At 49.6% G+C, this 14,194-nt stretch overlaps 1 protein-coding gene across 1 annotated transcript in view; it reads left to right on the top strand.

The window, feature by feature from the left end:
• The window catches only part of GPC3 (glypican 3), a 149,514-nt gene extending 145,588 nt beyond the window's left edge, over positions 1-3,926 (top strand). Inside the window, exon 8 of the mRNA XM_065846453.2 lies at positions 2,790-3,926. Coding sequence (XP_065702525.1) covers positions 2,790-2,965 — 176 coding nt within the window. The 3' untranslated portion in view covers positions 2,966-3,926. The remainder of the gene's footprint in view (positions 1-2,789) is intronic.
• Positions 3,927-14,194: the final 10,268 nt, after the last annotated feature.

Genomic DNA, 14,194 nt, shown 5'->3' with positions numbered 1-14,194 from the left:
AATTTGTATTCCTGAATTTGAAATATGATTGTTATTATACATTTTTTAGGTTGTTATTGCCTGTGCCTCAGGTCTGTTAAAGGCTAATATTTTATTTTCTTTTCCTCCTGTGTACCAAAGGTCATTAGAAGTTAAGTGAAGGGGATTTGCAAGAGTTACAGATCCATTATTAATACAAAATAAAGGATGTACGTCTAAATCTGTCAAGCCTAAAATACAATTGGGCAAAAATAAGCCTAGAGAAGGAAACAATGGAAGGAACAGTGAAAACAAATGGCACACCCAAGCCCTAAACTTCTGAAGCAGTTCAACAAGGCTAGGAAAATAGCTCTCAAATATCTAATGATAAGAGGATTTCTATTAACTTCTCTGTAGTTTGCTCAAAGAGGATGTATGAAAGAATTGCCATCCCCATCTGGGTTAAATTACATTATTTCAAAAATTGTCCCTACTCAGGTTCACGTGATATCTCAGAATTTGAAAATTTCCCATGTGAAAGAATATGTCTGCAATGTTAACTTCGGTATGCTTTGGCTGAACGTATCCAACACCATTCAGCTGCTGCATTGCGAACCAGGCAGGAACCCGAATCTTATAAATTACAACACCGCAGAATGAGGCTTTAAATGGGAACGTCAAAGTGCTTTGTGCCGTTAAGGACCTTGCTGAGGCACTCTTTTCTTGCAAATTTCTTTTCTAAACTGAAAGCAAGAGTTGTTACTCTTTTCCTGTGATTTTTTAAATTTGGTTTTGCTAGGATGCGCAAGAAGAGACTATTCTGCCCCAAAAGCTCTGCCCACCAGCTGCAGATCACTGACCTGGAAGCAGGCTTTAGGAGTCTTTAGAGTTTGTTGAAACACCTTCCAAAACACACCAGGGCTGGCCGACTTCATCCTGGTGGGACAGCGTACCAGCTGAGGAGTCTTGTGTAAAATGACCAGCTGCGAAATAATCTGCTGTGGTTTTATTAACTCAAAATCCCTTCACTTACACTGCAAAAATGAGCTTGGGAAAATATGATGGTGCATCCAGGCTGCTCTCAAAGTGCCCTGAAGCCCGAGCATCCTTTGTACCAGGGGGACTCTTTCCTTCTGAGCTTGGAAAGTGGCACAGGATGGGCAGAGGTGGCCTCGTGGCACATCCCTTCCAGGGTGGCACCTTTTCCTGCTCTGCCTGTGGGCGTGCAGCTCCAGGGGACAGCAGAATATCTGTAATGTTAAGAAAATCAGGAAAGCTGTGGAGAAGAGGAATGCCACCACCTGTGGGAATCTCTCGGATAAGTTAGAGTTTACCGGGCTGGCTTTGCTTGCACCTGGCCCTTTGTGCAGGTGGATATCTGCTCCCTTTCAGCCATTTCTGACCCTCTGATGGCTTGGGCTGACTCATTTGTGATGCTAACATCATTATGCTTTTGTTTTGCAGTGTTTAGGTATTTTTTATTAAGAAATACTGCCTGTTTGCCTTGGCAGTGGTGCTCGCTGGATTGATGCAGTGTTTTTTAGCTGCAGTGTTTATTCAGTCTCTTGGATTCTTTCTCAGGGGTGGGGTGGGATGATCCAAGCCCGTCAGTATGCTGGTGATCCATGAGGGCTTGTGAAAGGCTGGAGCCAGGGCCTTTTCTGATGGAAACCACCAGCTTCCTCCACTTCCAAAGGCCAGGCTTAGGGGATGAGATGGACAGGCTCAACTGATTCCCACCCAGACAAAAAACCTGGATGCCAGAAGGAGGCACCAGCAGCATGAGAAGGGAAGCGAGGGACCCCTTGGCTTGCGTCAAGCATGGGTGCACCCTCTCAGTGCAGAAGCTCAGCAGGTACAAATGCCCCAGATGGATCTGGTTAATGGCATCTTAAAACACCTTTTGATTTTTGTTTTTGGCCTTGAGAGTTGCTGTTTTCTTGCCTTTCCACAGCGTCTATGTGGACTTTTTTATTCCATGTCCCAGGGAGACAATGGCAACTGTGACTTACTGCTCAGCAGGTCCCTTGCAGCCAATGATGGGTTGTCACAAGATTTTCCCCCATTAATATCATGCTTCTTTGCCAGGACTATAAAAACGTTTATACTGGACATTGTCTTGGGTTGGAGCTCCCATGTGCTTCATCTCAAAGTCCCCATGTTGCAACACCAGTGTGGCTGGGGTGTGTGATCTGTTCACATTCCTCACTCGCCAGCACTTTGATGAGGTGGACAGGGGATGGGATGGGATGGATGTGTTGTAAATGCTGTAAGGAGCATATTTTGCACACATTTAAATAAGACTGCAGAAATACAGAGCTCCTCAGATCCTCCAACCAGGAGGTATTTGGTGAGCAAGTCCTTGTGCTAACTCTGGGTTCAGGGAAACTATTTGTGTTCGCCTGGATTTCCTCACTCCTGTACACATCCGTACAGTGTCTGGGGAGAAGACGTGATTTGCATTGCTAAACACCCGCTCCAAAGCTCAGCTGGTTTTCCTTGGGAATAGCTCTCCAGTAATCCAGATCCCCCAGTATCTCTTTTGTTTTCTTACTGGGGCACCTTACAGTTGTGATTTTTTGGTCTTTCCAAATGTAAGGTTTGGTGTAGGGTACTGGGAGGTGCTCTGGGACCGGGGCTGGCTGCAGGACTGACAAGATGTTTGCTGAACTCTTCTGACCCATCCACCCTTGTTGGGATGCCTTCTGCCACACTGGACCCTCCATGGGCTGCCCTGGGGACCCCAGTGCTGGTGCGGGCTGGACGTGCCGTGCGCTGGGATGCCGGCACGCACCGCCTGTCATTAACCACCTCTCTCCTTCTACTTTCAGAGCTGGCGTACGACCTGGATATGGACGATGTCTCTGCAAACAAGCAGCTTCTGAATCAGCAAAGCAAAGACGGTGCCATGATCCCCAGCGGCGGCCCCGGGAGTGCAGCCCCTCGCGCCGGTCCTGCCACTGCCGTCACCCTGGTCCTGCCGCTGCTGCTGGGCCTCTGGCCATGAGCGGTGCCGGTGGCATCGCTCTGTGTCTCTCCATGCCTTTTTTTAATGAGGAAGACTTTTGGAATGTCTCCTGAAATATATGCACATTTCCAAAGACAGGGCAAAGGACTTGAGTCGGTTTTATAACAGAATACAGTATCTTCACACAACTCCCTCCCCCAAAAAAGTGTTTGTTCATGGTAAACTAGTAAATGCAGTGCTTTTTAAAGATAATCTTGTTTAATATAAGAAGCTTGATATTAAATTGTGTTTCTCACAGTTTTTGAAGATTGAGGTCTCCCTTGCTCTTAAGTTGAAGACCATTTTTTATCTTGAGTTGTTCAAATGTGCATGGGATACAAAACACCTACGATTTATGAAATACTCTCAGCAAATATCAGACCCCTGATTCTAGTTGACTTAACACAGATTTTGTCTGTGGTTCAGGCAGTTTTTGTACTTACTCCAAATTTGAGGATCACCCCTAGGAATCTGGCCAGGCACATAATACGGAGGGTGTGTGAAGGTCAAACACATGGCAGGAGGAAAGATGCTGCAGAAGAGGAGATTGTTGTGGAGATGCACTCCCGTGGGCATGACGCACACTTGCATCATGACAAGTTGCAGGTGATTTTGCTGCTCGTCTCTCAGCCAGGTCCTGCAAAGCCCTCCAGTGCAGACAGCCAGTCCCCTCCAGCATCCCCACAGCCCATGCAATGCCGTGGTTTTATTCGTCAGAGGAGAAGCACCTCCGTTCCCACGGGAAATCTGCAAACACAGCTCCAGCCAAAGGACAGACAGTGTGGATGTACACGCCGTGCTTCACAGAGATGAATAACGGGCGTCCAACACATTGTGCTACGAGGGAGGAAAAGAAAAGGATTTGCAGGAGCCTGAGGCAGATGAGATTCCTACTCATGTGTTTCTTTGCATGTTACTTTACTTAAGCTATCTCTGAAATAAAGATTGGTTGCTCTCTAAAGGGTGCACTGGAAGTAGCCTGCTGTGGTGTGAGGCGATGCTCTGCCTTGTTCCTGGAATGGGCAGCCTGGAAAAGCCACCGGATTGGGCTAGGGCACTGCAGAAAGGCTTGGCGTAGTCTGATTACATGGATGGGCTGAGGCCAGGGAGTGTTTGGTTTGGTTACTGGCCAAAACGATTATATATTCCTGTTCAAAATGCTACTTTTCTAGAGCGATCATATCCGCACTATCTTAAGTTGCAGTGAGCGCATGTGTGTGTGCACGCACACACTCACACGCACGTGCATGCTTTAAATATTTGTGTTCCTTAGACCTTTCTGAAAGCCACTTTATGTTTGGAAGACAGTAGATAAATCTGAACCGTGCAATCAAATGCTTTGGAAAGCAGAAACTTCGCCCGGTCTTACTTTGAAGTGGTGGGGCTGATCTGGCTGGCCCTGCTTTGAAGCCTCGTGACGAGCAGTAGCAGAGCTGGCTGCTCACCCTGCTCCTCTGCCTGGGGACCTCAACTCCCAGATCACCTCTCCTGATGGAGGGGAGCGGATCTGGGCTGAGCCCTGGCGTGACCTGCTGGTTAATAGTCGGAGAGTTTTCCACTGGGTTTCAGATGCCTCGTGTCCCATCCTCATCGGGGTGAGCACCAGGGATGTTTGGGCAGCGCTGGTGCCGTACGGTGTTCCCGTAAGTGCTGATTTTTTACATCCATGCTGGTGCGATGCGTATTTGTATTTCACATGTTCACATGCCAACCTGCAATTGTCTGTCTATCGGGACCTCGTTGGGGAGCCCTAGGTGCACAGGGGTGACACAGGGAAGAGCCATTGTTGTTGCTGGCAGAGATGTTTTGTGACTCTCCTGCTGTTTCGCTCATGTTTCAGCCCAGCTGTCCCCATCACCCTGCTCTCTGTGCCGCAGCTGGCTGTGCCTGTGAGCCTCCGCTGCACCAAAGGGAATATTTTATTAGCGCCACCTGAATTCTCATCGCTTCTTCCCTTCTGATCATTTCCCTTCATCCCTCTGAAGCGCTGGGGGTGGAAGCGGCTGCTGGATTTGTTCAGAGATGATGCGCTGCCTCTGCCTCACCAGGTATCCCTGGTACCAGCGTGGGGATGTTCTCTCCTTTAATATTGTGTCAGAAATATTCGGTGCGCTCCTTCCTTGGATAAGCAGCAGGATGGGGTGGTGACACTGGCTCTTTGGCAGTGCGTGTCCACTGTGATTCTTCCCCTCTGAGGGAGGTGGCGTGGGCTTTGCCTTGCTGTGTGTCTCACAAAGCCTGATGGGTTTCCCACCCTGTATTACCACAGCGCGATGCTGGTGCTTGTCAGCAGCAGACCCCTCCACAGCACATGGAGCCTGGTTTCCCATCACAGACATGCTGTTTAGCGAAGCTGTGCTTGTTGGAGGCTTTGGTATGATAAGAGATCACAGAAAAACAGCCTTTGAGCTCACTTCCTGCCAAGTTGACAACATAATGCATTATAACTTGAAAAAAAGCTGTTGAATTTTACCCTGTCGTGGGTCTGTGTGCATGTTTTAACAGGTTTTGCAAGGGATGTCCTAACCACCAAGGTGAGCGAAGCTGGTGTTCAGTTTTGGGCAGTGTTTCGGTCCCATCTCGTGAGAAATAAGGAATAATTGTTCCCCGTTCGTTTCCCCACACCACCTCTGCTTACTGTGACCTATATTGCCATGGGATAGGACATCTCCATCAGGAGATGGGCACTGTCACCTCCCCTGTGCATGTGTACCTGGAGCTCCACACCTTGTCCCAGGGCTTGCAGGTTTAACTGCTAACACACAATCAAGACGTTTCCATTTTTCTTTATTATTAGTAGCATGTATATGTAGCTGTAATGAGCATATGTGTCACATATATGATAATATATTTGTATGAGTCGAGGAGGTGCGGGGCTGGACCTGACGGTAGGTGCTGGGGCAGCGTCTCAGGTGCAATCACAGCACGGTGATAACGCGGCGATGTGACTCCAGCACCAGTGGTGCCGCGTACAGCCAGTGAGGCGTGCAGCCAGAGTAAACACCTGCCTGGTTTTCTGCCAGCGAGAAAAGCGGCCAAACAGAGAGGTTTGTGTCACAGAGGTCCTTATGGGAAAAAGGAAAAAAAAACCCTTTTCTAGATAATTTCCAGCCCTGTGGTGAAACTCAAAGCTGTCACTGACTCTGATTCCTGAGTCTCCCGTGCACTCTGTCTGCCAGCACCGTGTCCCAACAGTACCCTGTGGGCTTGGTGCTTTGTGCCGGCACTGGCTAAATGCCCAGAGACCTTGGGGAAGGTTCCCAGTCTCGGGTGATTGAGCCCTTATCTCCTGTCAGTTAACCTTAGCACTTCCAGGTTGGCTTTGCAGCTCTTGTTAAACTCTGGTGGCAGCAGTGGGGTGGCCGGAGCCTGCTGCCATTGTGCATATCCCATGCACGGGCAGGAGTGAGCAGCATTGTGCCACACACAGAACCAGCATGTCTCTGGGTAGGTTTGCAAGCAACCTTGAAAAGGTGGTGACGCTGACACCTTTCCCCATGGTGATGAGATGCAAACATGTGCTTAGCATGTGTAATGTATTTCTCTACTAACCATGCATCAAATTATAATTTAAAACCAAAATATTTTTGTTGGATGAGAAGTCCCGGTTCATTAATCAATTGACTAATAGTTTAGTGCTGGAATGGTATAATCTAACACACTTAACAGCTGCTAGAAACAGCTGGTGCTTACAGCTTGTGCTGTTTTGGAAAGTGAAATCTAGAACGTCTCAGTTTTGTTATAGAGGGTGTTTTTCAGAATTGCTTGTGCAAAGTCCTCAGGTGCTCTGGAATGGGGACCCAACAGTGATGTGGGACTGGATTCACTGGGATTCCATGTGAAATAAAATCCCCCTTGCACAGAGGATGCAGAGAGCACCAGCTACATGTGCAAACACGGCAACTGGGCACAGGGGTGTTCCTGTGGGTTTGTGTAAGGGGGACATGCACAATCCCATACTGTCAGGTGGTTTGATTTGCTTTTGGGTCAAAACTGGTGTGTGCTGAGCTATGGGTACAGCAAGGGAGATGCCACCACCCAAGAGCTTCCTGGCCTCTTGAGGCACAGGCAAGGTCGTGGTGAGGTGACATGCTGGGGACTGCTTTTTTGGTAGTCCTGGTCCATGGTGTGACCTTCACAGCAGTGTGGGAGGTGGGGGGGGGGGGGGGGGGGGCAGTCCTGGGGTAGAAGATACGTGGGGAGCAGGGGAACGAGTGGGCTGCTGGCAGGGACCAATGGTGGGATGTGGCGTAAGTCTCTAAAGTCAAATAGAGGAAACCACACAAAGACGTCAAAATGCTCGAAACAGAGCCACGTGTGCTGCTGAGATGTCTCCTGCCAGCCTCGGACCACAGAGCTCGGTGGTGAGACCATCCATGGCCCCAGGTCCCCTGGCCAGGTCCTGCCCTGCAGGGTCTCCAGCTCACGTCAGCTAAAGCATCTCAGAAATGTCATTTGGTTCCCAAACACTTGGGCGCCTCGGTGGGAATTTCCTTGACCTTTCCAGCAGCTCTGCAGCTTAATGATTGACAAACGCTGCTAAAGCTTTATCAGATCACAAGCCACACGCCCCACAAGCAGGTGTCCGTTTCACAGAAACCCAGGGATTTTTCAGTGTGAGCTCCACAGCTGAGGGTGGCTTGTCTGGATGTCAGCGAAGTCACAAATCCCCCTTGTGCGTTATTTGTAGCTTTAGCAACGAGCCAGGTATAGCGGTGTTGGGGGGATTAAATCTGTAGCTGGAGGGGAATGAGATGAAACCACCACGCTGGAGGATGCTTGCAGGTCCTCAGCCTGGGAATATGTGTTTTCTGTTAGGGACACAGTGAAACTCGCCGTGTGAAGAAAAGTGGTGGGTTTTGTTCAGCTCCAGCCTGCAGCTTGCTTATGGGAAACCTCACTAAGAGGAAGAAGTGGGGAGAAAAAAACCCCAAACAAACCAGCCCACAAGCAACCCCCTAAATAAGCTTGTCAAAATGTTACTGAAGGACATTCCCTGGAGATGAGGCAACAGAAATTTTGATACAGGCAGATGAAGCAGCCCTGGCATGTTTATACAGTCAGCGAATTTACTGCCTTAAAAGAAAAAAGACAGAAAACAAAAAAAAACCCGCAAACAGAAAAGCAGTCAGTATTAATCAAATATAGTTTATTTTGTCAAACATTGTATCCTTTTGAAAATAAACATCTTGGTGTTGTTGGGCTGGAGAGCTCGCTAGGATCTGAAGTGCACATCCCTGCCTCTGGGCTGCAAAGCGCCGCATCCCACAGCCCTTCCCGACGGCTGACGCCGTTCCCGGGAAAGCTGTCGTGCCCGGCTCCTGGCCAAGCTCCCCGCGAAGCCTGCGCCAGCCCTGCAGCCTAGAATGTTTGGGGAGGAAAAAGAAAACGCACTCACTGCTGTGGGCTTTTTTCTCCTGAGCACCATGCAGTGGGGTGGGAGCTGGTGCTGGTACCCGAGAGCACTTTGTGGGAGGGGGGGGGCGATTAGGGACCGTTCAGGGTTGTTTGAGGTGCTCCTTGGTGGCCACAGGGACACACAAGGCTTCTCCTCATTGCTCTAGTGCATTCCCAACACTGACAACCAGACTTTTCCATAACAGAAGTACAGATCTAGCCTCAAGCCCCGGGTTTAGTGGCTGCCTCCTCCCTCGCAGGAGCCAAGCAGAGACCTCAACAACGGCCTGCAACAAGTCAACACATTTGGGGATCTCTACCAGCAGTTTTTGTTTGCTTTCCTTGTCCTCTTTGCCGCTATTATTTCAGTGCACAAAGATGCTGCACATCCACAAAGGAAGTCACTGCTGGATCCAGGCAGCACAACCACCTTTTGCATCCAACTCCCTGCAGGCAAATCACCAAAAAGAAGTCGAAAGCCTGTCTGTAGCAGCCTGTATCCCTTCAGTGTCGTCTTATATTACCATCCACCACGTTCACAAATGGGAAAATAAACACAGGCTGGATCGCAAAGCAAGAGGCTGTTTAATTACAGATGTGAAGAAGAATGACCTTTGTGTACATTCCAGCCAGAAGCGGATTAAAGTGGTGACCTTTCCCGTGGTGTGAAATGAGTTTGTTGTGGAGCGCAGGCATCTCGTGTCACTTCAAGATCTGCCAGACATTTCATTGCTATGGTTGTTTATGGTTAATGTTGGATGATGCCTCTTGAAGCTGAATCTCAACTGCTGACAGCATTTTCTAAGAACTTGTCATCTGGACTCTATCTAGCAAAATTCCTGTATTTGTTCCCGTTTGAAGGAAAAACAATGTTCTATGGAGAAGAAACAAAAAAAAAAAAGAAAGAAAGAATAAAGGAGGATGGTGGCATACGCATCTCATAAAGTTGAGCTTGAACCTGCAGAAGGATCCAGGATTTGACTCGGGGTGCCAGACTTCTGGTGTGAGTCACTGCTATTGCCTGTCAGCATGTGTGTGATAAACATCCCCAAGCATGGCAGCCAGTGCAGACACTTGGCCGTGGTGATGCCAGAGAGGCACTGGAACCAGCTTAACTGTGCACGGCCTCCTGTGACCATGTCAGAGGAGAGAGACACTATTTCCAGCCCATCAAGGTACCAAGGTGCAACCTTGTCTTGCTTTCTTGCGATTCTTCTAGCAGGTCCCTTGCTCCAGGTCAGTATTTACTGTGACAAACATGCAACCAGCCAGTTCTTCGCTTTTCTGCCTCTGGTGAGGATGATAAAGCAGGAGGGCAAGGGAAAAAGAGCTTTCACACCAGTATCACAAGCCTCGCTGATGTGAAATCCCCAGCAAAGGACTTGCTCATCACCTTGCAGCCCATCAGAGCAAGCCCAGACTGAGCACCACAACCAAAGTGGCCCTTTGAAGTCCTTGTCAGAGCTTCCAGCAGATGCTGGTGGCTCAGAGAGTGAGGCCAGGCATCTCGGAGCAGGGAGATGCTATCATCTGGCTGAGGACCAAAGGCGCTAATTGGCCTGGGTAATTGCAGAAAGGGTCAGACCAAGTCTGTGGGTGGACAGTGACTTTGTAATGAATGATGGATGGCAGTGAGGGGGCTGCTCTGTGCACGTGGCCAGGTGCTCTTTCCTTAATTGCTGCCTCTTATCAATTTACAGCCATTGAAGGATCATGAGGTGGTGCTGCCCTGAGCTCAGTGCCATCCAGCCTTCCTTACTTCGGGTGGTAAGAGGTGGCTTTTTTGGGGTCACTGTGGTTACAGATGTGAGAATAAACCCTTGCAGGGGTGGGAGGGGTGATTGTCTTCATCATGGTCCCACTCTCCTGCCTGCAGCATCAGCTAATTCCCACTCACCTGTGCAGAAGAGGCAGCTGGGCTGTCCTGCACGGTGCTGGCTGCACCTTCCCTTTGCCTCCAGGAGCTCAAGCCCAGCAGTTGCCTTTAGAATCAAAGAATGACACAACAGTTTGGGTTGGGAGGGACCTTCAGAGGTCATCTCATGCAACCCCCTGCCATGAACAGGGACATCTTAAACTAGATCAGGTTGCTCAGAGCCCTGTCCAGCTTGGCCTGGGATGTCTTCAGGGATGGGGCATCCACCACCTCTCTGGACAACCTTTAGAAGCTGGGAGCTCCATAAATTGTCTTCTACCCCCAGCTGCTGCTGCTTGCTTTCCTAGGTGTAGTTGGTGTGGGAATTTATGGAAGGTTATTCATCTGGGGAGGAACCACCGACTCCCACAGACACTGGGGGTACTGGTGGGATGGGATGGGATGGGATGGGATGGGATGGGATGGGATGGGATGGGATGGGATGGGACCGTCCTTGCCCTCTCACCACCTCGAGATGCTCCTGCAGAGAGTGAGGGAGACCAAGGCCTGAGCTAGGGAATGGTGACTGACCTTTACAAGCCATGGCAGAGGTATCACCTCTCTGAAAGGTGCAGGGGAGAAGAAAGCTGTGGCTCCAGCCTCTGCCACACAGGGATGTTGCTGGGGGCCTGGACCTGTCCAGGGGTCTGTAAAGCAAGGCTGCTTCAGGAGGGAAAAACTGCATCAGCAGAACAGGGGGTGTCTTCAGACCCGTGGTGCTCAGTCAGAAATACCGGACAGAAAAATGAGCTGAGCTGTGTCAGGTAGGTGCGTCCCACAGCTTGGAGACAAATGTTTAGCAGATGCATATCTGTTGGTGAAAGAATAAATGGAGACGTGGGTCTTGCACCTTTTAAACACTACTTGTCTGCGGACTGCAAGTGTGGAGATGGGATTTGCATGCTGCTTTATTTAGTATTGTATAAGTTGTGCTGTGTTTACAGTAACAGCCCTGCAGACACCAAATGTATGGCCACAAAAAAAAAAAAATACAAAGTTTAAATAAAAAAATGCAGAGAAGTGGAGGCAACCTCTTGTCACCAGCTCCAGCTCTGCCATGATACTGAAGGGGAAACTCTTCCCGGACCCCCTGCTTCCCCTCATGCTGTTGCTGCATCACAAGGCTGAAGGGTTTCATCACTAACAATTTACGTTTTTCTGGAGAAATGCACTGAAGTCAGGGACTAACTTGTCCCTCCGTGGGGCCACCACTCAAGGGATACAAGTGGCAGATACAGGGGGCAGATGGCAGCAGCTGCCGCAGGTGGCACAAGCCAATGTCCCCTGTTTTGGGGGACAGAGCGGGGGTCAAGGGAAAAGCAGGAGCCCATTGGGAGGTCCTGGCACAGAGTGCAGGTAGGATGGGAACACTGAGGGAAGGAGGGGACCCTGCGCTGCTCTGTGTGTGGCTGTCTGATGGCATCAGTATCACACTGCCACAATGATCACGCACTTCTGGGCAGGAAGGGAGCACTTGTATGTGATAGTATGACAATAATAACAATAATAGTAATAATAAGAATTATAACTACTCTGTGGCTCGTGCTGCATGACCCTCAAACCTCTATGCATTTCCTGTGTTGCTTGCGTGAACCTTTGTTTTTGCATCATTTAAAGAACGATGATTTTGGGCGAGATATACGTAATTTAATTATTTTTAAGGCGACTGCTTGATCCCGCTGCCTGATGGGCTGCTGGACTCCACCTCTGGCAACTGTCTGGAAGGAGCTCCTTGTCATTGTGACCTTGACCTGCTAATGCAATCTCTAAAGGAGGAACTCAAGATCCTCACCATCCTCTGCCCACTGACTATGGGATAAGTGGATTCCCTGACCGCTATTGAGATGGCTTTTACCACCTCTTTTACACAGCCTCACATGGCATTTTGGTTAACTCTCTGCTGTTTGCTCTTGATCTTATTCCTGACAGCATGGGATGGGGGTGCGGATGGTTTGCAGGGTTGCCAGAGACCAGGCTCTGGTTATTGCTGTGAAACCCAAGGGAGAGCTGCTGCTACCTGGAGTGCAAATGGCTATCAGATCAAGCCATTGCCAGCGTGTTTTTTGGAGGGTGCCAAACCTGCTCTGCCCCTCACAGGGGGTCAGGGGATCTCTGCCACAAGTGCTGCTCATCCCTGGGGAGCGTTTGGCCAAGGGATTTGTGCGGTTTGTGGTGCTTCATCCCAAAGCAGCCAGTTAGCCAAAGTGTTAAATAAACATTCATTTGCTCAGTGTCCACAAGTGTGGTGAGCACCAAGATGTGCACCCGCTGTGTAAGGTGCTTCACGCTCCCCGTCGTTTCTCAGCTCTGGCTTTCCCGTCAGCATCGTCCCTTCCACCAGGTTCTGGGCAGGTACACACCAGCCTTGATTTCCAGGCTAATTAAAACCTTCCTTTTTCTATTTTTTCCACTTGAAATTGCCTCACTGAGCGAGGCCAGATGCTCTTTTGAGGCACACTTCTATTGATGGCTGAGAACATCCCTCAGCCCCATTGTCGCTATTGCCAAGGGCATCTTTTGCAGAGAACCAGCTCGTTGTCCCCACAACGGGACAGTGCTGAGGCTGGAGGCACAGTTGGTAAAGCAGCCCCTGCTTCACCTCGCCTTCGGTGAGCCCGCTTTTGGGAGCAGGCTGCTGGGTCCTGCAGTCGAGATGTGGCCTAAGGGACTCAGGAGTGTGTCTGTGTCTCTGGGACGTGTGCTGGCTAACAGGCTCTGGAAAAGACCACCCATGGGAGCCGGTGCCATTGTCAGTGTCACGGTATCATCATCCCAACAGCATACGGGCTGGTGAATGAGGCTCCAAGGCAGCCTGGCCTGTCTTAGAAACCAAATTAAATTTAAAAGAACTTTTTAAATTAAAAAATAATTAGTTTAGGGTTCCACTCCTGCCATCTGGTTTTGCATGTTTTTGGTATGAGTTTTCAGTTTTCCCACTGCAGCCGTGGGACTTGGAAAAATAAAAACCTCTTTAAAGAGCTGAGACAACAATTTCAAGTGCTGGGCACTTACATTAAGTATTGTGAAACCTAAATTGCAAGAGCTCAGCACTGCTGACGATTACTTTCAGACCTGTGTCACAGAAAAGGAGCGAGCACACAGCTACCTGATGCTTCGCTTTCTCAACCGAAACAAAGATGTTGTGAGTCAGAATGAAATTTTCCATGGAGAACTTTTGCATGGCCATTAATACCAAAAACAGCTGGGTGTTTTGGTTTGGTTTTTTTTTTCCCTTTGTACAAGAGCCTGTGGTGAGCATCCATAGCACGGGCTCTGTGGGGGCTGGTTGGTTTTGGGGGGATGGGATGGTGAGTGTGCTGCAAGGAGGAGAGATGGTAGTTTCGCACACAGGCAGTTTCAGAAGCGCAGCACAGAGGTGGCATCCCTGGACCTGCTCTTTCAGACCGACATGAAGCCAAAGAGGGGCAAATCGTGGCTGTAACAGCCAGCAGGATGCCAAGTTCTCCAGAGAAGGGCTGTGCACTTTGCAGACCCATCTCCCCCCAGGTTACTCCCCAGGGGAAAGGGACATGGGGCTGTGCCCAGCCCTGCCCTGGTCATCCCGGGGGGGTTCCCAGCCTTCACACCAGGGATCATAGAAACATAGAACAGTCTGGGTTGGAAGGGACCTTCAAAGCTCATCCAGTCCAACCGCTGCCACGAGCAGGGACATCTTCAACTAGATTAGGCTGCTCAGAGCCCCGTCCAGCCTGACCTGGGATGTCTCCAGAGATGGGGCATCCACCACCTCTCTGGGCAACCTGGGCCAGATGCTGAGCACTGTGGGCTCTGAAAAGTGGAAAGAGGAAGTGAGAGAAGTCCTTTCTTCTCCTCCTTTTTTTTTTTCCTCCTTTTCGTGCCCTTTTTTTCCTTTTTTTTTGTCCTGGCTGTGGCTGGAGGCCATGGGCAATCCCATC

Source organism: Patagioenas fasciata, chromosome 11 (assembly GCF_037038585.1).
Source record: "Patagioenas fasciata isolate bPatFas1 chromosome 11, bPatFas1.hap1, whole genome shotgun sequence".
In the NCBI taxonomy this organism is placed as follows: domain Eukaryota; kingdom Metazoa; phylum Chordata; class Aves; order Columbiformes; family Columbidae; genus Patagioenas; species Patagioenas fasciata.
Note: the sequence above shows the minus strand (reverse complement) of the source record. Positions and strands in the feature narration are given on the sequence as shown.